This window comes from Ovis canadensis, chromosome 4 (genome assembly GCF_042477335.2).
Source record: "Ovis canadensis isolate MfBH-ARS-UI-01 breed Bighorn chromosome 4, ARS-UI_OviCan_v2, whole genome shotgun sequence".
In the NCBI taxonomy this organism is placed as follows: Eukaryota; Metazoa; Chordata; class Mammalia; order Artiodactyla; family Bovidae; genus Ovis; species Ovis canadensis.
The window spans coordinates 131699446-131723958 of record NC_091248.1 but is presented as its reverse complement, the minus strand read 5'-3'; the positions used below and the strand labels follow the sequence as shown (position 1 = coordinate 131723958).

General features: G+C 50.1%; 1 protein-coding gene across 2 annotated transcripts in view; it reads right to left on the bottom strand.

Moving 5' to 3' along the window:
* The window catches only part of DPP6 (dipeptidyl peptidase like 6), an 814558-nt gene that overhangs the window by 209023 nt on the left and 581022 nt on the right, over positions 1-24513 (bottom strand). For both annotated transcript variants that reach the window (XM_069587190.1, XM_069587191.1), the window contains exon 6: positions 346-398. In XM_069587190.1, coding sequence (XP_069443291.1) covers positions 346-398 — 53 coding nt within the window. The remainder of the gene's footprint in view (positions 1-345; positions 399-24513) is intronic.

Below are 24513 nucleotides of genomic sequence, written 5' to 3'. Positions count from 1 at the left end.
TGCAGGTGATTACAAATCATAGGGGTCGGGGGTCGGTGACTGGGGGCCGGGGCAGCATCTAACCCTGCAGGATCTGGAACCTGGGCACCAGAGCAGGAGCTGGGGCAGCTGCTCTGGGAAGGGGGCTTCACTAACGGGCGAGGAGCTGGACTCACTGACACCCCCACCCCCACCCCCACCCCAGGGCCTGGGGGCACCCCAGAGGTTCCCACAGCATCAGGACACTTCACTGTCAAAAGCTAAGGTGCCATACTTCCTGCCCTAGGAATTAAGCAAGTAGTCAGCCCTCCACCCCACTCTGTTTTGCAGAGCTCTCATTAGAAGAAAATGAAAGAACCATCTTACCCATGAGGGATTTTGCTCAGGACATAATATCCAGTATAGGAGTGTTGATATATCTGAAACAGACACACAAAAAAACAAGAAACAAAAAAAAAACAAGCATTGAGATCATGGTTGTGATTATATTTTTCAAATCACTGTGAATCCTAATAAACAAGCCTGGACCTACAGCATGTAGTCAGGAAACCAGGCAGCCAAATCTTTTATTTACTCAGGAAGTAAATTTGCGTATCATGTCAGTCTTATTTCCACCATTTGCATGTGGTTTACTGGGTAGCCAGAGGCTTGGTACTATTTCCATAACTACCTGGTTTGTGATTAAATCGGGGCAGAGATTTCCAGCTCAACTAATGTAGCACAGAACTAACGTGGGCGGTGCTCATCGGAGGCTTCCTGACAGCCAGCTGGACCAGAGATGGGGAGACCCCGGCCCGGCGGGAGGTCCCTGAAATCTCCGGCAGAGTCCACTCTGTACCCTCGGTGAGCTGTAATACCGGAGCCAAGATAGGCTTACCTGGGCAAACTCCTGTCCCCTGGACAATTCGATGTGCATGCTTTAGTTTCAGAGAGTGGCCAGTAAATTAAGAGCTCATTGCAAAGGGAACGTGGCTTTCAAAAGTAAGGCAACAACAGCAACATAGCCCTCAGGTCTCAGATGTCCCTCTTCAACTCTTGAGCCAGGAGATTATTCCCCAACCCATAAATGCAGTGGTCACCCGCAAAGAAGGGAGAACGTGGCCTCTGTCCTCTCGAGCTTTCTGGAGAGAGACCCTCTGGGGGTGTGGAATGTGATGTGTTGGTTACCCTGCAGGGATGAAGTGAGCCGTTCCCTTCCTCTGGAAACTTCTGAGTGTTGGTGCCCTGTGTGAGCCAGTGCTCGCTGACTAGCATTTTAAAACCAGCTTTCTAAAGATAACGGGTAAGGGACATGCAGGCCAAGGAAGACGGAGCTACCGCCGGGTGTGTGCAGTATGGACACGCTTGGGCTGAGGACAGACGTGAGCCTGCAAAAAAAAGCGGGGGAGGGCCTGCTAACACCCCGACTCCACGCCTGGCCTGGGCCCCCGGATTAACCTCGTGGGGATCACAGCCATTTGGCAAAAAAAGGACCCAGATATAAAAATAAAAAACAGCACTTAATGCTAAAGAAGTTTCGCTTCCAGTGACCCCAGGACTCCTGCACTAGACCCTGGGATGGTGTGCTCAAGGGCAGGAGACGGCCATCCAGCTAGGGGTCTAGCTGAAGCTCTGGTCCAGGTGTGAAGAAACAGCTCTGGAGGAGCGAAGTCGTGACGAAGACCACCACGCGCTCCCGTAGCAATCTGAGCAGGACCCCGCCCCGCCAGGACCGAGCTGCTGCTGTTCTGAAGCGCTGCAGCGCCGCTCCCCCAGGAGAAGGCGGGGCCGGGGTCCCAGGCCCTGTGTCCTGAGCAGACTGGCGCTCAGAGAGCCCCTCGGAGGTCCGGGAGCTTGGACAGAGGCTGCCTCTGGGAACGGAGACGGGAGCGGGAGCTGGGCGGCCGTCCAGTTTCTCTACGGTCACGGCGCCTCTGCTAGGCTGTTCCGTCTCTCCAGCGGTGCCCTTTCAGGGCACCTGCAACGTGTCTCACTCCAGGTTCACAGTGACCCCAGGCAGGCACCTCTGTTTGCTGAGAGGGGAAAGTGAGGCCCTGCCGGGGGCGTGGAGCAGGCAGCAGTGATGGAGGCACGAGGAGAGGAGGGCTGGGTCCTAACTCAGTGACCCCGACGGGGTCAGAAATGATGGCCCAAGGCTTCTGAGCACAGGCTGTAAATGGTACTGAGGCCTCCCAGCTCCCTCTTGGGTCATTTGCTCTGCGGGAGGATGGCTGTCAGATTGCGAAGACACTCGAGCGACCGCATGGGGATGAGCCGAGGTTCCTCTCCATGAGGTGACCACAAGCCAGCAAGGCACCGGGAAGCTTGGAAATTGATTCTTCACCCCCCACTCAGGCCTGCAGACGACACGGCCCTGACTAACAACCTCTCAAGAGAACGTGAGCTGGGGCCACTCCGATCTAAGATGGCCCTGAGTTACTGACCCGTAGTAACCATGAGCCGGAAGTACTGGCTGTCTTAAGCCACTAAGTTTCGGATAGCTTCTCACCCAGCAGTTGGTAAAGAATACATCTAGTTTAAATCCAGATGATAAAGCTTAACTGTTAAATCAGAAGTGGACAGACTTTTGAGTTTCTGGATCCCCTCCCTATAAACTTTCAGCAACTTCTCAAACAAATAGACAAGTTACCTATCAAAGAGTCCGTACAGGAGAGGGGAGGGGTGGGGGGCATTAAGGACCAAAGCATTTGGAAAAAGCCTTTGAGTTTACCGTAGAGAATGGTCCACAGCACAGGGGATGAGGCGGTCATGACGGGAGGGTGGGGAGCATTTCTGAGGCACACTCTATGCAGCAGGCAGTAAGCCAGCTCCTCAGCATACGTGAATGTGTCCAGTCTGCATGGGCTAGGTATTATTATCCTATCTTTTGGATAGGAAAACTGAATCAAACCCATAATACTTGAGATCCGTTTCTCTCTAAGCACATACTGGAAATTGCCTGAACAAAGGGTACAGCTCTTAATTCTCAAGTTACAAGTCCAAGTTGGTTGTTGTCAACTGAAAAATCCAGGATACCAACAGCCATAATACATATGCAAAGTAAGGACACGCACTGTCTTGCTTGGTCGAAGCCTTATTTATTTGACCCATCTGGAAACAGTGATTTCAGTTCATTCTCTGGTTATGACATTCCCAAACCCCTAGACTTACATCTTCACACCTCTTTAAACATACCTGCAAATGACCCTGAAATTCAACTCTGTGGATATGTTCTGAGTGGGACCAAAGAGAAAAAGGAAGACAAAACTAAAATAACCTAGTAAGGATAATAGAATAAAACGATGAGAGAGCTATCCATTTACAATTCTGCATCTGTTCTGTCAGGCAGAAAGGAAAAAAAACAAGCCTATATGGATGGGAAATGTAGCAGAATATTAGAAAATGAAACCGCTAATTAGAAAGAGTCAAACAAGATGAAAGAGAGTCAAGAAGTAGAGACGGATAAAACCTGAGGACGCTGGAGTACCTCTGTGCCAAGTATGTACGGAAAAGCAGCATTCCAGGGTAAACCATGGATGCAAATGAGAAGCCTTCAGCGTGAAACTGCAATTATGACTCAAGAGCTACTCTTAGAAAACGGGGAAGTAGGAGGAAGACGAGGTGATTTTCTCAACGCTCCGAGATGAAACAAGCAAATCAAACATTCTCCTCTGCAAAATATTCCCTCAACCTGGAGCCAAAAGAACCACAGTCACAAAGAAAACTTTGAAAGAGGACAAATTTCAAGTGTTTTCATTTGCACAATGCCTTATCTTGAAAAGACATTAAAAAAAAAAAGTTACATCTCCCTGAAAGAATTTGAGATAAAAGCCTTTTGTTTGTGTGTGTGTGTGTGTGTGTGTGTGTGGACTCTATCTCTTGTATTTATGCATCTTTCTTTGAAACAGACTCAATACTTCTGATCATGGAAAAAAGTACAAAGAGCTGGAAGTTAGTGAGACCGCATTGTTATTTCTGTGTGAGTGAACTTTTAGAAGTTCATGAATATAAGGTTTCTTCCCACACCATCAAATTTCCCTTGGAAAATAAATGCATGAAAATCTGTTACCCAAAATACCATTCACAGGATGGAAAAACAATCTCATTATATTGTTTCTTTTTTTTAATATATCATACAATATAGTTGACATCGGCATTCAATAATTTGGAAAAATAACCCAATGTTTGTCTTGGGCTAGGTTCATATTTAGTCTGCATCTAAGAAATCTGAGGGCCTCCCTGGCGGCTCAGCTGGTAAAGAATTCACCTACAATGCGAGAGACACAGGTTCGATCCCTGGGTTGGGGCAATCTCCCGGAGAAGGGAACGACGACCCACTCCAGTATTCTGGCCTGGAGAATCCCATGGATTGTATAGTTCAAGGGGTCGCAAAGAACTGGACATGACTGAGCGACTTTCACTTCCACTTTAATACTTCTGAGACATCACTCTGTCCACAGCTTGCTTTCTTATCCTCTCCCACATCACTCTCTGAGAGACGCAGACTTTGATTTCCTCTGGTCTTTCCTACCGCAGCCTCACCAGGTACACTGACATGGCCTCACTTTATGCCCTCTTCCTCTATGAAATCTCCCCCTCTTGCAGTCTTAAACCATGATTACCTGAATATTAATTTCATGGACCTGTTTCCTCAACGGTAGGCCAGTGTATCAGACTCCCCAATGACTTCTTTCTCCACCTTAGGTTCACAGGCACCCCAGACTCAATATTCTCTGAAAGAAACTCTTCAACAACCCTTAAAACCTCGTTTTCCTTTCGTATTTCCTATCCTGGTTGGTGGCTCCCTCATCCCCTCAGTAAACTGAGCTGAAAACCTAGTTTTTCCGAACTCCGTTCTTTGCCTCCTTGCTTCTCTGGCTCAATTCCATATATCCCCAAATGGTGCTGAAATAATTTCTCAAGTCCTTCTCAAATCCATCACCCACCCCTCATCCCTAAGGCAAGTGCCCTGCTTCAGACCCCTGTGCATCCTGCCTCTCCTACAGAAAGAAGCTACCGTGTTCTTCTCTAAGACTAACTCCTGAGACCTTGACCCCATTCCCTTCTGCTTCCTGTTGAACTTGATTATCAACTCTTCTACCACAGATTACCCCACCTTATATTTTTCATCGGGCTTCCCAGGTGGCTCTCATGGTAAAGAACCCGCCTGCCAATGCAGGAAACTCAAGAGACGCGGGTTCGATCCCTCAGTTGGAGAAGATCCCCTGGAGGAGGGTATGGCAACCCACTCCAGTGATCTTGTCTGGAGAATCCCAAGGACAGAGGAGCCTGGCGGGTACAGTCCACAGGGTCGCAGAGAGCTGGTCACGACTGAGTGCACACACACACACACACACACACACACACACACACATTTTTCGTCACTCCCTCTCCATGATTTTGTCTCTCTGATCTGTTGAATTAAAATCTCCCACATGAAAAAAATCCTTGGGCATTTCCCTCCTCCCCCAATTCCTTCTCTTTAACCAGCACGGTACTTTATAAGGGAAGTCTGCACTGCATCACTTTCATGATCCTCCCGACGTTCTCAAAGTGCCACCTCTGCGTGTCTGTCCCACGGCCGTGCACGACAGCGTCTTCTTATTTTCCAGCCCGCTGGCTCACTCTGCAGTGCGTGAGAAAGGTCACAGGAATCCTTCTCCCTTCTTCGTTCCCAGGCAGGTCTCCGGCCTTGGTCTCCTCCCTGCCTGTCCTTTCTGCTCTGCAGACCCCTTGAACGGATGCAGGCACCAACCTGCCACCCACGCAGGTTCCCCTCATTGGTCTGCACTCTTGGTCTGGAAGGACATTGCTTCCTTATGTGATGTCTTCCTGAGTTCATATTTTCATGCTTGATCTACTTGCTGACTTCTAAGCTCATGTTTTTGCTTATGTTGGGCCTTTCAGCATGTTTTTGCTCCAAACTGTCATATCACATTCAATATTTTGAAAACCAAATAAATTCTTCTCCTCCTAAAAGTCTTTTTTTTTTTTAAAGCTGCACTGTGCAGCATGTGGATCTTAGTTCCCCCTCCAGGGGTTGAACCTGCGCCTCCTGCATTGGAAGTGCGGAGTCTTAGCCACTGGACCGCCAGGGAAGCCCCCTAAAGAATTCCCTTTTATGCTCTTGCATGTATCTGGTCTCTCGGTAGAAGCATCTTGGAATCAGCTCCAACCATTCCTATTCCTTCCTCCTTTCCTACTGTCTAGGTACGACTGGTTTCCAAATTTCACTGGACTGTGACTGGAATGAACCTTAAATTCACAGCACAATTTCCACCCTCAGTAACACTGATGCCTTAGTGATCACAATGACCTTCCAGGTGACCTGCCAGCCTCGGGCCACAACTCCCCTCCTCCCCAAGGCCTGGAGAAGTCCTTCTTCACAACACAGGAGTCGGGAGCAGTGGGTGGAGGTCCTTTTTCACAGGAGTCGGGAGCAGTGGGTGGAGGTCCTTTTTCACAGGAGTCGGGAGCAGTGGGTGGCTGTGGTGGTTTGGAATAGTTCTGGAGTAGGATGCAGCCACTCCTCTATATCCACTATAATTACAACACAGTTTTATACTAAGACATATGTTCAATTCCCAGCCTGCTCATCATCTGATGGGTGAACTCAGACAAATCACTTAACTTCTGAGCCTGAGAAGTAACAGCTGTGCGTATTTGCTTAGGAAATTTAAGCCATGAGAAAGGAATCAAGAATGCTCGTGTTTAAATTTGAAGAACTATATAGTCTAGCTACCAGCACTGTATAGAATCCACAAAATTCTTTTTTTTTTTTTCCACTCTTTTGGGCTGTAGGAAAACAGGAATTCCACAGAGAATGGCAAGGTAGGAGCTCACCTCTTCCAAGGGGTGGGAGAGACAGGAAAACAACTGAGATTGTTGCCCTCTGGACTGGCTGCTGGTCAGCACCGCCTCTCTATTCAGACTGAAGGCAGGAGGAGAAGGGGATGACAGAGGATGAGATGGCTGGATGGCATCACGGACTCAGTGGACATGAATTTGAGCAAACTCCGGGTGACAGTGAAGGACAGGGAAGCCTGGTGTGCTGCAGTCCGTGGGGTCACAAAGAGTCGGATACGACTTGGTGACTGAACAACAAGTGTTTCAATAATGAGGTGGATGGTCCCCTGAAGGGGTGAGCTCCCCAGCACTGATGGGATTCAGGCAGAGGCTGGAGAGCTGCTGTGAGGGACGCCCTGGCATGGGTGTGTGCATTCTTAGGCAGCTGGCTCCAGGGGACATGATTCCCCTTTCTTGTCTGATCCTACATCTATTTATTTATGGGCTTTGCTACTAGCTCAGCTGGTAAAGAATCTGCCTGCAATGCAGGAGACTCAGGTTAGATCCCTGGGTTGAGAAGATCCCCTGGAGGAGGAAATGGCAACCCACTCCAGTATTCCTGCCTGGGAAATCCCATGGACAGAGGAGCCTGGCAAGCTACAGTCCATGGGGTCAAAACACGAGTGAAACACGACTGAGTGACTAACACTTTTCCTTTTCCTTCTATTTATCGAGGAAATTAAACATATTAGAGGGTACAGATGAGCTCGGGGTAAGACTCTCCCAAGCTATAACCAAGGACGCCATGGATGGAATAACACACGGTTAAAGAAATAAGATACAGGGATGTGAAGTGAATAGAAGCTAAAAGTATCAGGAAAGCTTAACACAGGAAAAAGTCAGACTGGGCAGGGAAGGAACGTGAGATTTGGAAACCAGATGGTAAAAAAAAAGAAGAAAAAAGAAAATTATCCATACAAGATGCATGCTGATGAGTGAAAAAAAAATAGAAATCTGAAGGGAAAAGGTAAAAACGCTAAAAGAAGTAGCTGGAAAAGGTAAGATGTCTTGGTTTTAAAACTGGAGAACATAAAGCATTTACCCAGAGGGTCTGTCTTCTCACAGTTTTGAAGGTTCTGTTACCAAAAGAGAAGGAATTTCATTAGCTTCCAGCCAGCAATACAGTTCTCCTGAGAATTAACATACAGCCAGCCCCAGGAGAAAGCAAGCAACCTGCCTCCCAAACCCAAGCCGACGTCCCCTGGACCATGACGGATTCTCGCGCACTGTTCATGATCCTGTGACATTCTGTAGCTGTTCCCTCAAAACCTTTTTGATAACAGCTTTATGGAGGAGTAATTTACACGTCAAATACTGCACGTAGGTGACTTCCCTGGCCGTTCAGTGCTTAAGAATCCGCCTTGGAGTGCAGGGGACTGGGGTTGGATCCCTGGTCGGGGAACTAAGATCACACATGCCTTCCAGCAACTGAGCCCAAGCACCACAGCTACTGAGCCCAAGCACCACAGCTACTGAGCCCATGCCACGGCTAGAGAGTCTGTGTGCTGCAATAAAATGATCCCACACGATGCAGCTGAGACCGATGAAGCCACGCGAATTAATTAATTTTAAAAGTTACCAAAAAGGCACTGCACGTATGTGATTTGTTCGAGTTGATGAGTCTGGACACTTGTGATAGTCAGGACCAAGGCACCAGACATATCCAGCACCTTCCACGGCCTCCATGTGTCCCCCACAACCTTCCAGGAAAGCAGCAAAGGCCAGATAATTAATCCTGGAGCCCTGGTGCCCCCTCCATCAGTGGGGAGAAGTGAGGCGAGGAAACCTACCCTCTGTTTTTTCAAAACCACGTCACGAGTCTCCACACTCACGTGGTGTGTTCCTAAGACTCGGTCCCGATACGTTCTTCTGAACAACCTGCCCTCCTGGTTGCGGAGGCCCTCCATCCACACGGTTAGACCAGGGTCAGGATCAGCCCTCACAGAGCAGCTGCCGTTCCTCCAAGAAGCCATCGAAGACCCGCTCTGCGGAACGGCTCATGACCCAGAGGGGGCTTCAGGGCCTGCCAAAGGCTCCCCGAACAGTCCATCCAGATCCTTCTCTGAGTAATGAAAACAAGTGAACGCATCTCCAGTATGTGATGAGACAAGAGCTAACCAGTTCGTAGGGTCTTGCTGGGAAGAAATGATGAATATCCTGCCTGGAAACCCTTTCACTTAGTGTTTGGAGAAACGGGCCCAGCTGAGGGTTCTCGGTCTTTTGAGGAGTGAGACCCACGGGCGGAGATGCTCTAGAGAAGATGCTCAGGTCAGCGGGAGTCGGACAGAGAGCCGGGTGAGGGACGCCCGGGGCAAGTGGTCTGGCCAGAAGAGAGAAGCCCGAGGGCAGCTGGAGGGCTGATTCTTGGTTTCACACAGCCCCGGGAGTAAGCGCCAACAGGCCTGTTCTCATTTCCTCCACGCGGGAGGACAGCGTTGACAAGTGCATGTGACAAAGAACTCCATCTCAGCGCAATGATGCTGGCTGCTGGCGACGAACGCTAGACTGGCAGGGCTTCCCGGCCCCTGGCAGTAACAGTGTGGAAGCAGAGTTTGCAGGGGCGGCAGGAGAATGCCGTGGTGACACCGAGCCCGGGGACTCCACGTCCCCCTCCTGTTCATAAAGCCCCTCGGGTCCTGGGGGGACTGCACCCCTGCCCTCCCCACCTCTGTCCTGTCTCGTGCCTATGTTTAACTGTGCAGGCACTGAAGCCTGGATCTGGGCGCTCAAGCCTTAGGGCGTCACGTCTGACAAGCCCCTGACGGTGACACAGTTGGTGATGTCCCCCTGCATGCAGAGTCCACACTGCTTCCTCTCCTAGATTCTGGAGAAATCCCATCTCGTGACAGAGTCGGTCTCTGCTCGACTCTTAATCTCCTGTTTCACTCATGTCTTTTATTGGGCTCTACCCCCAGTGACTTGGCATCGTGCCAGAACACCTGGCCTGGTCTGTGTGAATCTCAAGCCCTGATGTAGAGGTTGATGATGATGGAAAGGTTCCTGAAGAGCCCAGTCCATATTCAGTACTTGTATCTCAACTCCTTTCCTCCAGGAGTCACTGTTTTCCCACCAGACTTTCTAAATTTAAGGGCGTATGCTCAGTCATGCAGGCATGTCCAACCCTTTTGCAACGCTATGGACTGTAGCCCACCATGTTCCTCTGTCTGTTGGATTCTGGAGGCACGAATACTGGAGTGGGTTGCCATTTCCTTCTCCAGGGAATGTCTCTCACCCAGGGAGAGAACTTGGGTCTCCTGCATTGCAGGTCCATTCTGTACCTCTGAACCATCAGGGAAGTCCATAAAATTTAAGAGAGTAGGTTTCCCCTCAAACCTGTAGTCTCTCCAAACATCTGGTTCTGCTCTGGGTGTTAATCCAGCCCCAAGAACCTCTAATGCTTTGTTTTTTGACCAACCCCATTCATCAAACTTCTTATAGAGAATGTCTCATCTTCTGGGTCCTTCACCCACAAAGCTCTCCAGATATCAGTGACTCTGAAAACATCTGAGCCTGAAAACAACAGGATTAAAACTGAGGATGCCTCTAAATAAAGATCTTAAGTTTCAGAGATGAATAGCACAACTTTCAGCTGTGATTCGGGTCACGTTCCCAGATACCCAAGAGAAGAACACCTCTGACATTCAGGAATAGCTGAGTAATATTCTTTTAATCATTTCCTGTGTCTCCACTCGGACATTGCAATTCAAGGAGCATGTCCATGTGTCAGGCTCATCTTCTGGAGACAAATGATATCAGTCGTAGGGTGCTGGGAAGACATTTGAAGGAAGCAGTTCGCGAGCCTTTCCTTCCTTCCTAACTGATTTTCAAGGACACACGCCCACGTGCCCTGACCTCTCCCCGGCTCCATCACTGCCTGTCCTCAGTGTGGCAGCCACTAAGAGATGATGCCCGATGTCCCCGCTCTTCCAGGCTGCCGACTTCTCCTTCTTCGCCCTCTCTGTGTTGCTGACTCTTTCCTGATCTCGCTTGAGGACACGGCGTTTTCTTTTCCCTTGCTCGCCTTTGTGTCTCTTCTCACCTGCATACGCTGCCTGTAGGATCAGCCTCCGGAGATGCAAGGTAAAAATAAATAAAACCTCCTGACATCGTGGATGTCTTTAGAATTTACAAACCATGTTCTATATCCTTTAACGTGACCCTCACAACACCTGCTCCCATGACTGGGTTAAGTTTCTCTTCAATTCTTCTTTTAAATAAAGAAACAGAGGCTCAGAGACACAACTGGTTGGTCCAAGGTCACATAATGTCAAAGAAACAGACGCGGGAAGTCAGGGTCTTTTTTTTCCCACATGGCTTCACACTGTTGCCACTGTAACATGCTGGTCAGAAAGCTTCTCCCACCCTAAGCCGCCTCTTCTTTAGCAGCCAGAAAGGATACCGATACATCCACACTCAAGAGAGCAATGTTAAGAAGAAAAGAACTGAGAAGGTCTATGCCAGAGCCGCAACTAGCTCCTGCCCTGCACAAGATCGGCTGTCAGCCAATGCTGCCAAGGCCTCGGGGAACCTCACAGAATCCCAGTGGTCCTGGGGATGGAGCGGGACGTGGAGAGGAAGGAGGTCACCAGGGGGTCACCGAGGGGGAAGGGCGCTCACTTTCAGCTTTTCAGGCTGAGCTGCTTCTGCGCCACTTCCTTGTACGGCGGCCCCCCAGCTTCTCTGCTGCCTCTCTGAGTGTATCTCAGGACCCTGACCCCTGGTTCCTCGTCGCAGCAAACACTGAGTGCAGCGGACTCACTTCAAGGTCAGGGCAGGGAGGTGGAGCGTAAATGTCTGGCTCTCTCCTCTGGGGAAGGGTGCTGATGGAGGCAGGGCTCACTTAGCGGTTTATCAGCACAACATAAAAAGCAGCAGCGGCTGTCTCCGCTTTAATAAGAGGGTGCACCCGGGCCCGGCTGTGTCCCCCGCCAGGCCTCTGCCGAAGGGCAGGGTTGAGAAGTCCAGGCGGTCCCTCCTCTGCCTTCGCTGCCTTACTCGTTAATTCTATAGCGTGTGTCACGTGATGCTAAGTGGATGATTGATTTTCGGTAGGTCCGTCTCCCCCCGCCCCCCCACGCTCACGTGACATTTCCAGTCCTCCGTTTTCCATCTCCTGCTCACCATCACCCCATGGCTACTCTGCCCTGCTGATCCGAGTCTAAGGCGAACACTCATCACCTGTCCTCCGAGCGCCCCCTGACTCGCTCCCCTGCAGCAGGAACCCTCCGCGCTCACACGCGGGAAGGAGGTCTGGACCCGGGGCCGTTTCTCTCACTCCTTTACGCCTAGTCCCTCTGAACCTGATCCAGGCCCCCGTCCCCGTCCCGACTCTGTCAGGAACTAACAGGTTGCCGTCTGCCCAGCATCCCGACACACCCCTTCCCTCACCTCCACTTGCACTCCAGCGGTTCTCCTGGCCTCTCGAGTCCCCCTGCCCAGACTCACTGCCCAGACTCACTGACGAGTTGTCAAAACCACCCCTCCCCTGCCCACAGTCGGCATCAGTCGGCTGGGGCCGGATGAGCAGAGAGGGCTGTGGCTTCCCGGGAGATGGGCACAGAGCCGCAGCTCGGCTAAGACAGGATTAGGGCACAGCGGTCCACGGGGGAGGCTTAGTGCCGCCCGGAACTGAGTGCCAGAGGATGAATCGCCGGGTCCCGGGGGTGCTGGTCCCAGTCACACCCGATGGAGGCTTCTCTTCGCCAGACAACTGCGCTCCCACCTCTAAAACCCAGCATGCCACATCCAAGGCGGATTCAGCTTCATGCCGACAGCTCTTAACCCACAGGGTCCCTTGAAACAAAGCCTTTGTGGGTAAGACAGACGATAAACCGGGCCGCTGGTGACTGGAGGAGATTCTGGAACCCAGTGGGTAGAAACGGGCTGAGCACCCTCTCGCTCAGAGACCCCAGCCGACGTGCCATCTGCACTGGCATGCTTCGTGTGGCACTTTCTACCAGCGAAGCTTGGCTCCAGCGCGCTCTGCTCTCTCATTTTCAAGACCATCTTTGAGGGTTTCATTCTCACTCACGTTACTGTTTCCTGTGCACGTCTTACTAGGCTCTGTGGGAGGTTGCGTCTGTGCTTCCCCCGGCCACCCTCCCATCCTACTCCACTTCTGAGACGGCTGGTATTTCTGTTTCTTGAGACCCTTCCTTCACCCATTCTCAGCCTCTCCTTTGCTTATTCTCAGAGGCCTTTGCTTTCATTTTCCAGTTGCAAAGGAGACGGTCAACGCCTCTGACACACAGGCAGCCCCTGGCCACGTGGACACCGAGAGCAGGAAGAGGGGGGATTCTGGCAGAGGCCGCATATCCTGCTCTCACTCCAGCTTGTTTTCCGTCCCCTTGGCTGTCTCTTTCTGGAAGATTCATCCCGGGTGAGCGACAGGCTGGGGCTTGCATCACAGTCCTGGGAGTGCCTCCAGAGAACCCAGCGGGTTGGGTTCAGCTGGACACCACACACACACACACACACACACACACACACACACACACACACCAGGGGTACTTGGGAGCCACCACGGCCCTCCCCATGCTTCCAGATAACAAGGTCTGGAAGATCACCCTCCTCACCAGCCTCTCTGATGTCTTCTTGATCCGGAATTACCAAACATCATGCCACTGTGACCATATAACTTGCCACCCAAACAGGCACAGAGAAAGTGGGCTGATCGGTAGTCAACATTGGAGAGACAGGCACAGACTGCTTGTCTGGAGCCATCCGTTCAAGACAAACCAGGATACATGATTTCCCCCGTTACTGTTGCCTCGTGAGCGATCCTACTGATGGGAGAATGGGAAATTACATCCTCAGTTTAACCAGGGGAAGGTGCGAGAAATCCAACGAGGACCTGGGGAAGGAGTCTGAAAACAGACAGAGGAGGAGGGAGGGGAACTGTGTTGAGCATGTCTCCAAGAAGGACTCACGAAGCAACCAGGCTGCTGAGGCACCGTCTGTGCATGCCAGTTCCTTACGGTGCATGGCGCCTGCCTCTTCCCCAGCCTCGGGCTGACACCACACGCCACAGTCAGACGGCGCTGTTTGTTGGCAGGTGTCGTGTGTCCAGCTTAAGGGCAGTGGAGACGGTGCTGGGGCCGAGCAGGGCCATGACTCGTAGGTTAAGTGAACACAGAGCAGGAGGCCAAGAGGCTGGAAAGACCGTTTTCCATCAAGTCAGAAGAGGGAGAATAAAGGCTTACAAAGCGCATACTGAAACAAATGTTGAACAAGCCCTGGAACCGATGGTTTTACATAAGTGCGGCTACATGAACTTCTAATGACCTAGCAATGTCTCAATAATCCTATGAACATATTAGGGACCCATTCTCAGTCTCCCAAATCAGGCCATAGTTACTAGGATATAGCTTCCCGGATTAGGGGGTAAAGTAGATGCAAACGATAAAAAATCCAGTATCCTGAACTCAATTGTACACAAGTTTGTATCCTTGAGACAAAAAGAACTCTTGAAAATGATGGGGTGATGCTTCAATTTTCAGCTCGAATAACAGATTTTATTATCATCCATGAATGTCACGAGAATTCTCAGTTTTAAAAGATTTCAAAATGTAGGGCATCCTTAAAAGTACAGGTGATCCTAAAACAACATTTATTTGATTTCATGTGGGTTTATTTGTCACGGTGGATGGGAGGAATCCACTGGAGTGAGATGGGAATGTACGGTCTGCAGGCAAGGACAAAACTGTGTCCATGAAGGCAGGGACCTCGGTGCTCGGTGATGGAGGAGAGTGTTCTCTCTGGCTGCTGATGGGCTAAGGGTGATAGGTTGCTGAAGATTCTGTGGGCAGCGTCGAAAGGAGAAATGCTCCTTGAGGACAAAGGCAGCCTTGAGGCTGTCCTGGTAATTCAGAGGGAAAAGCTGCCGGCTGCATGCGTCATCGTGACGGTTCCTGCCTGCTTGGCAGTTCTGCATCTACTGAAATTCTGTGCTCTTCACAAGACGGCTCTAAATATATCTCCTGGTTTGACAATCCCGAAGACACACGAGGAATCCCAGGATGCTGTGCCTCCGATACAAGTCTTAAAGCAGGGCTAGAAGCAAAGGCAGAGGCGTGCTAATGGACGGCACTCAGATGCCACATGGAGCCGACGGGGCTGACGTTGGAAACTCCTCAGTCGACACTGACTGTACATTTGCCATATGCTCAGGGTCCTCTAATGAGTAGTTATGGAAGAATCCTTCCTTGTTTGGACTGGGCTGCTGAGTTCTGCAGAGCTGTTCCCTGAGCTGAAAATACCGGAGCTAATTAGCTCGCTCTGCTCTTCGGGACTCGCCAGATGGCAACTCGAGGCTGCTCTCAGAGCTCGCTGCCGTGGCAGAGCGTCTCACAGTGTGGTCCATGGACCACATACATGCATTGGAATCATCCGGTGTGTCTGCTAAAAATGAAGATTCCTGGGTCCACCCCGTAGCATCATCGAGTGTGTGGGGCTTCGCATCTGCCTTTTGACAAAACCATGTGGACACGTTAACAGGGGTGCCCCCAGTGAGCACGCTGACATTTGAGAACTTCTGTCCCAAGGTGCCTGGTTTGCAAACTTGGCTCCACTCAGAGTTACCAGGGACCTTTTAAAGCACAAGTCCCACCACCAGAGAGCCCGATTTGCTACATGGCTGGCTGGTGATTCTAACGTAGGAGCAGGCATGCGGCCTGGACCTCAAAGCACACCTCTGGGTGTTACCGAACACTCACATCTACAAACAAACACACCAAGAGAGGACTGAGCCCTGGAGCACGTGGGCTCCCTGCTGTCAGCTTCATCGCTGAAGGTTCTCAGAGCTCGATCATGAGTTTCCACCACAGCGCTGCAAACTGATCACTCCCCTCGTCGACCAAAAACCCAGATATTCCCTCCAGCCAGTGCAGCCAGCTTCCGCGGGCATGTTCACATACCCCTGGTGGCAGGTGAGCTATGGGGCAAACGTCCTTTCCCTGACCCCAGCTCTCAGTTTCATACATACTCAGAGGGTAGAAGCAGCACCTCTAACTTGGATTTCATTGAAGTTACCGCACAGGAAAAAGTGGCGATAGGTGCTGGTATTAGGCTGAGGTGGTGGGTGACATGTTTGGACGTGAACGTGGACTCAAATGAGAAAGACTGGAGACAATCCAGGCCGGGGACAGCCTCTCAGCCATGTCACTCACGCCTGTGCAAACACACAGGCTATAGCCTGGGTCTCTCCCTCGATGAAGTGGAGATGACATCAGCACTCACATGATCAAAGTTGAAGTGAGAGAGCGTATCTGAGGCGTTTTTAGGGACGGGGCTGTGCTGGCTTCTCAGGACATGAGGTCAACATGGAGACCACCCCACTGGGATGTCTGGAGGCGGGGCTGCAGCCTTGCCTTTCAGGGATGGTGTGGCTCTGAGTGTGTCATAAACTCTGGGTTTTGGTTTTCATGTCCGCAAAATACAGTGCTTCTGAGAGCCAAGCTAGTTTGACGGCAAGAGCTCCCTCTGTGCCGTGATTTTGAAATTCTAAAGGGATCAGTGGTGTCACAGCATAAATGGAGAAGGTGCATGAGAAAGGGACGTCAGGAGTTGGCGGGAAGGTGCAGGACTCGGGTCCCTGCAAGGCCGGTCTCCCTGGGACCTCGGTCCGAATATCTGCCTTCAGCCCCGTAATGAAGTCTTTCCTCACTCCTTAGAATCTCTGCTGAGCACCCTCAGGGATGGGAAAGGGCACCCGGCCCTGGGAAAGCCCATTGGATTTGTTTTCTGTTCCAAACACAAAACACAAAGTGTTGAGTCCTCAGCACAAGTCCCCAGGCTGGGTCAGAGGGCACTTCACACCGTGGGATACGTCAGTGAGTCTTCCCCCAAACACATTCCATTGGAGACACATCAGCCTGCAGTGGACATATGCGCTGTTGGGCGTGGTGGCATGACAGCAGCAGGCGCCTGGAGATGCTTCTGAGGACCATTCTACGGCCTCCAACTTGCAGTTGGTTTTTTCTTGGATAAAAGGTATAGACTTTGAACTCGATGAAATAATATTCTTTGGAAGGTAAAATTTAGGAATCTATGTGTTTGCTTCCTTCTAAGGAGATGCAATCTTTAATTGTGTCTGTTCCAGAGTGTTCTCTGTTGCCATGGTTACCACAAGGTGGCCGATTACTACTGCTGCTCAGGTTGGTGGAGATGGACTTTTCTCTGAACTCATTTTCTCCTCCTGCTTGTATTTACTCTGTTTACTGAACCCAGTTCTGGATCAAAGAACAGTCCTACGTTTCAAGGGAATGGCTCTCTGGTACTCGTGGTGAGGGTCACTCACGCCCAAGGTCACAAACCAGATTTTGTCCACCCCCATCATGCTATCTCTTCTCCTCCAAACTCTCAACTCTGCATGTTAGCCTTTTCAGAGTCCACGTAAGGACACTGGACCCCATCCTTCAGTTCAAAATTAAAGGGAGACTTTGGGACTGTCCTAAACTCAGTTTGAGACAGTCGGGAGCTGTTTACAGCAGGCAGTATTCACTCTCATAAAGATACTCAGAGTATAAGTCAGTTGTTTGGAAGGCAGACCTCCCAGTCTCACGCTGGACCTGCCCACTCAGAATCTCTCTGGGTGGAGCCGAGGATCAGCTTCTCCATTGGCCATCTGGGATATTTTTGACGCTACTAAACATTTACAGCCACAGGCTGCTGGGAGGCCAAGTTCAGTGGACTACCCAGAGAGTTTGTTCAGAGATGCTTGGTAGAAACCCAAGGCCTCCAGACAGAGCTACTCCTGGCAATGGGCCAGCTGGTCGACCCAGGACATGGGCAAGGCTCCCCAGAGCTTACGGTCAGCTTGGCTTGTCAACCCAGGACACAGGCAAGGCTCCCCAGAGCTCAGGGTCAGCTGGTCGACCCGGGACATGGGCTAGGCTCCCCAGAACCCAGGGTCAGCTTGTCAACCTGGGAAACAGGCAAGGCTCCCCAGAGCTCAGGGTCAGCTGGTTGACCCGTGACATGGGCTAGGCTCCCCAGAGCTCAGGGTCAGCTTGGCTTGTCAACCCAGGACACAGGTGAGGCTCCCCAGAGCTCAGGGTCAGCTTGTCAACCTAGGACACGGGCAAGGCTCCCCAGGGCTCAGGGTCAGCTGGTTGACCCGGGACACCAGGCTCCCCAGAGCTCAGGGTCAGCTTGCCGCGTGACTGGCCCTGAGAGAGCCACACCCAGGGTCTCTGGGTGGGGCCGTGTCTGAAGCATCCCAGGGGCTGGCAGCTACTCCTTTCCTTATGAATCTCCTTGGGGAGAAGGTTCTCTTAGAACTGGAGGGGATACACCATGCTTAGGTGAATTAAGCCAGACACAGGAGGATGGGCAGTGAGTGACTCTTTTATACGAAGTACTTACAACAGGCAGATTCATGGCGACTGAAAGCAGGACAGATGCTCCCAGGTCCTGGAGAAGGGGACGGAGGGGTCACTGTTTAATGGGAAAGGGAGGGGCGGTGGGGATGCAGCACCGTCATGGTGCTTGATGCCACTGAACGGTTTACTTGCGGACGGTTAAAATGATATGTCTATTCACCACAGTCACAAAAACCTGGAGAGAGAAAATGGATATCGAGATATCTGAAAAATCACTGTGTAATCAACAATAGTCTTGAAAAAGAAACATTTCTTTAATCCATCAGCTATTATTGATTACGCAATGCAATCCTTGATGAAGCATGAATCTAAGGAAAAACAGGTATGTTATCGCTTGCAGGAGCATTTATAGGCAGTATAATTTCTTAGGCTCTGAAGTTTTGTTTCTGTACGGTTATCCAGTGCACATTTATTGGACATTCACAGAATATGTGTAACTGCTGAAGTCGGGGCACTAGGAGGGTCATCAAGGATTATCTGCCTTCTCTTCTTATTTTATAGGTGAGGAAGCTATTTGACTCTGGACTCTGGTTCCAGAAATGTACTAACGGGTCAGCGACTGGCTGTCCCGATGATGCCAAGGCAGAGTGCCTCCCCCACCCCTGCAAACTTTCCTTACAGGAAGCCAAAAGGCCCCAAAGACATGCACACCGCCTGGCAATCTCCTGTCCGCCGGGGACCTCCGGCTGAGGGTGTGCCAGAGACAGGTCCCACTGCGTGAACCTCGCATCCACAGGCACCACCTGTGCTTGCCCAGGTGACTGCAGACAGCCCACCAGTCAAATCTTATCCCCACTTTACAGACGAGGAACCTGGTCCTCAGCGGTCTGGCCTGCATATGGAGATGGGGCCTGGCTGACGACACTGCGGGACACACGCCACCCATCCTGCGATTTCTGGCCAAGGACACGTCCCCAGCAACAGCCGCACAGAAATGACTTACGGCCCTCGAGGTCCTCTCCCTCTCTGCTCCATCGGCTTTGTGAGCCAATAAAAGTGCTCAAGGCTGTTAATGCTGATACCTCAGGACGCTTCAATTAAATGAAACATTAACATTTTACATGCGCTCCCTGGAGAATTTAACTGGAAGCGTCTACTGATTGCTCTGCTGCTGACATTAATTTAAGTACACACAGTAAAGGAACCCCCAAATAGTCCAGAATGACATGTTTTTCAAGGGATGGTAGGGCAACTATGTCAGAGAAAAGAAAACAGAGCTATAAAACCCAATAAACCATTCCAAACAAGGCACAGCGATCTGTCTAGAGAGCAAGTGTGCTTCACTCCCCCCCAAGCTCTGCCTGGAGAGAAGCCCATCAAGGCCAGCTGGAGGGGAACGCGCACACAGACTCCACACCCTCCAAACGCCACAGGCTGATCCCGTGATCAGATTATGAAGACTCAGTCTCCAGCTCTTTCCATAATTAAGCCCACTCGAAAAATACGAACATCAGAAATGGAACGCAGCCAGTTAAAGAAGCTGAACAGCACACCCCAAACCCGTGCCACTGTATTTAGTTGCGGGAAGAAGGTGGGGGCAGTGGGGACAGTAAAGACTAAGAGGCCACACAGAAGCGCTGGACCAGGGAGGGGCCCAGCAGACGGGAGCAATGCCAGGAGAGCAGTAAGGAGGGCCTACGAAACTACACACAGAGCCACCATATGGCCAGCAATCCCACTCCTGGGCACATACCCGGAGAAAACCGTAATTCCAAAGGATACGTGTGCCTCCGTGCTCACTGGGGCACTATTTACAACAGCCAGGACGTGGAAGCAACTCAAGTGTGCATCAACAGAGGCGCGGATATGGAAGATGTGGTGCGTACGCACAGTGGAATATTACTCAGCCATAAAGAGGCAGGACTCTGTCATTTGCAGAGACAGAGCTGGACCCAGAGACGGTCATACAGAATGAAGCAAATCAGAAAAACGAATGTTGTATGTTAACACATATCAGTTCAGTCCAGTCACTCAGTTGTGTCTGACTCTGCGACCCCATGGACTGCATATATGCGGGATCTAGAAAATGGCATAGATGATCTCTTTGCAAAGCAGCGACAGAGACACAGAGGTAGAGAACAAGCATGTGACACCAAGGGGGAAGGGGTGGGAAGGGTGGAATGGGAGACTGGGGCTGACTCACAGACGCTCCTGCGCAGCAAACAGATAACTAACGAGAGCCTACTGTGTAGCGCAGAGAACTCGACTCAGCGCTCTGCAGGGACCTCAACAGGAAGGAAGTCCAAAAGAGAGGGCGCATACACCTATATACCTGCGGCTGGTTCACTCTGCTGCACAGCAGAAACTAACACGACACTGAGAAGCAACTACACTCCAAGTAAAACTAATTTTTTACAAAGGGAGAGAGAAGGGAGGAGAGGAAAGCAGTGAGGATGGAGATGTGGGGGATGGGCGGGGGAGGCAGGAGTGGGGGATGGACAGGGTGCTATGGGGAGGCAGGCAGAAAAGGTGTCTGCAGCTGGGGGATGGCTTGGAAGAATTCACACTAAAAAGAAGACTGTGGAAATAACAGAAATGTTTTGCCACCAAGTCCACTGTCCCATCACTTCATGGCAAGTAGATGGGGAAACAGTGGAAACAGTGGCTGACTTGACTTTATTGGGCTCCAAAATCACTGCAGATGGTGTTTGCAGCCATGAAATTAAAAGACACTTACTCCTTGGAAGGAAAATTATGACCAACCTAGACAGCATATTAAAAAGCAGAGACATTAATTACTTTGCCAACAAAGGTCCGTCTAGTCAGGGCTATGGTTTTTCCAGTGGTCATGTATGGATGTGAGGGTTGGACTATAAAGAAAGTTAAGAGCCGAAGAATTGACGCTTTTGAACTGTGGTGTCGGAGAAGACTCTTGAGAGTCCCTTGGGCTGCAAGGAGATCCAACCAGTCCGTTCTGAAGGAGATCAGTCCTGGGTGTTCATTGGAAAGACTGATGCTGAAGCTGAAACTCCAATCCTTTGGCCACCTGATGCAAAGAGCTGACTCATTGGAAAAGACCTTGATGCTGGGAACGATTGAGGGCAAGAGGAGAAGGGGACGACAGAGGATGAGATGGTTGGATGGCATCACCAACTCAATGGACATGAGTTTGGGTGGATTCCGGGAGTTGGTGGTGGACAGGGAGGCCTGGCGTGCTGGGGTCGCAAAGAGTCGGACATGACTGAGCAACTGGACTGAACTGAACTGAACCACTGTTCTTGGGCCTGGACATGGGGGTGACTGGCCTTTGCTCCTTTGGCTCTGCCAATGGACATCCTGCAGCCTCAGCCTGCATCTGACATTGTAGATTCAGGCAGAAAGTTGGGGACAGGGCCTGCCCAGTCTTCACATGTTTAAGAATAAGCTTTTATGATCAATTAGAAGCTTAATTTGGGAGGAAGTGCATACAGCAAAGAGTCAGGAATATAGGGTTCTAGACAGTTCTATCAGGCTTAGCCCTATGACCTTAACTAAGCCTTTGGTCATCAGAGCCACTTGTCTCGCCCACCAAATATAGTTAACAACTAATCCTGTCCTTATCCAGCGTCAAGCTTGTCAGAGACGAGATGCGTGTGTGAAAGCAGCATCATTTATCTGAGCTAACACATGTCTTCTATCAGGAAGATTCCACCTTATCTAACCACCGTGCAGGTAGAACCATTCACTGTTAATATTTACAGGACACATGTGAGTCAGAAGTCAAGAAGTAACAAATAGTTTTGCCACACAGCTATCATTAGCCCTCTGCACAGTTAACTGCCCGAGACTAGCTGTAATGTGATAAATGAATACAAATTCAGCTCAGGCAAGTGACCAACCAGTCTGCGTCACTGTACATGAGTTAAACCGGCAGCCAGCTCAGGTGTAAAACACTATTCAGATTCAGAGTTTGAAAGGACTGAAGAAAAGATGATTCAGCATAAGGTTCTTACAAGGGTGAGAGGCTGGAAGTGGGAAATGACAATCCAGTGCAGAAAGCTCAGCACCGTACACACTGCTGGGAAAACTAAGAAAGGAAATGTCAGATGGTGAGTCAGAGTGAGCCCTGGGAACAGTTTTCCAGAGAAGAGTCGCCAGTGGAAGCACACACACCACACAGCATCACACACATGCAAATGATATAAAAACAGAAACTGGGATAGATTTTACCTGGGCTTCCACATAAAACCCGATGTAACGCTAACACAAGATCTTAATATCAAAGATCAAATGTTGCCTCTAGAAGCAATATGTCATTGCAGAACTCAGAGAAGACTTTTCAGTTAAACAGGAGACATTTGCTGCAAGAAACGACAAATTCATTGCCAGAAGTTGGCACCTCCACATGGCAGGGGTTTGACTTTCAGCCCAACTTTCCCAGCCCTCCTCCATGAGGTTGTCCTTTCCGCTGACTCACATATCAGTGGTCCTCTTATCACTCGAGTTCTTATTCATTTCCTCCTCCTCATCTGAAATGCCTTCCCATCTAAACTGCTGGACTGGATAAATTCTCCTCTTTGTCAAGACTCAGTTTTGAGTTTGTTAGGCGAAGCCCTTTGGAATCACACCAACCTACAGTGCTTTCTATTGTCTCTGGATCAAGCCGTTCCTATTGACAAGTCTTTATCTCACATGCATTTAATTCATAGAATCTCCTCAGTCAGATCATGTGGCAGGGGAAGCTGGGACAGTGCCTGCTCTCTCTTCCCGGGTGAAGAGATTGACCATTGGTTCATGAGTCAATCCCCAGTAACTCACACTCCACCCACAGCATGGCCAGGGCTCAGGAGATAACTATGAAGCAAAGGGATACAGGAGTGAACAGACGGCCTTGAATTCTGTATGTCTATATCTGATGGGGAGGACAAAGGTCAAGATAAATGCTTTCGTTTTCCAAAGAGAATGCAGAAAGCTGGAATACTTTCTTGGAATAATGCCAGAGTGAAAAGGAACCCCCGGATCTATTGCAAGTAAAGACTGATTCCAGAGTGGGAATATGTAAATTCCAACACGTTCCATGGAGGTCTTATGAGATGGACCACCAAGGTCAAGTTGGAACTACTTGGGAAGACAGTAAGACCAGCAAAGAGGCCCTGGGCACATGGTTTAGGAAGCTGAGGAGGTTTGTTCTATGCTGAGTGTGAACTGATCACTGCGCCGTGTTGCAGTGTGTGTGAGCATGTGTGTGAGTGTGTGTGAGCACGTGTGGGAGTCTGTGTAGTGAGTGATATAGAAACACTAGAAGGCTTACCAAAGGCACTTGAGAACATAGGAGAACACATCCTATCAGAAGGAAAAGAGAGAAAACAGAGACACTTGTACGAGCAAACAGAGCCCCAACTTTAGATCCAACCCAGCGTGGCTACAAGGTGAATCTGTCAGTGAACAGACCTGTCAGCCTGTATCCCAGACACGATGCCTCTCCTGACGAAATGCTCTGTGCAAAACGTGTGAGAGATACCAAGTCACAAGGGAGTGGGGTGGTTACAGGGATGGTTCAGAGATTCAACCATTCAAGATGGTTCAGAGATTCAATTTAGAGATTCAAGATTCAAAATCCTGCAGTGTGGTAGCTAAAGTAGACAGAGAACACCTCCCATTAAACACAGACCTAGACACACGTCATGGAACTTTCTGAAAATACGTAACGCTTGAAATGAGGGAAACTTCTAGGTGCCAGAAATGAAGACAAAATGTGTGGGGAGAACACAGAATTACAGCTTGGGTCTGGGCAGCTGATGAGGGTTTCAGGTATGAATGTAGGCTTAGGGTCAGGATCTGAGGTTTTAATGCCCCCATGGGGATAGGATGCCTTGGGCCTTGATGTGGTCATGTGCTGAAACTGTTGCTGTTGTTGTTCAGTAGCTAAGTCATATCCCGCTCTTTGTGACCCAATGGAGTGTAGCATAGTAGGCTTCTCTGTCCTTAACTATCTCCTGGAGTTTGCACAAACTCTTCTCCATTGAGTCAGTGATGCCATCCAACCATCTCATCCTCTATCATCCCCTTCTCCTCCTGCCCTCAATCTTAGGGTTTTTTCCAACATTAGGGTTTTTTCCAATGAGTCAGTTCTTCGCATCAGGTGACCAAAGTACTGGAGTTTCAGCTTCAGCATCAGTCTTTCCAATGAATATTCAGTGTTGATGTTCTTTAGGATTGACTGGTTTGATCTTCTTGCTGTCCAAGGGACTCTCAAGAATCTTCTCCAGCACCACAGTTTCAAAGCATCAATTCTTTGGCACTCAGCCTTCCTTATGGTCCAGCTCTCCCATCTGTACATGACTACTGGAAAAACCATAGCTTTGACTAGATGGACCTTTGCTGGCAAAGTGATGTTGCTGCTTTTTAC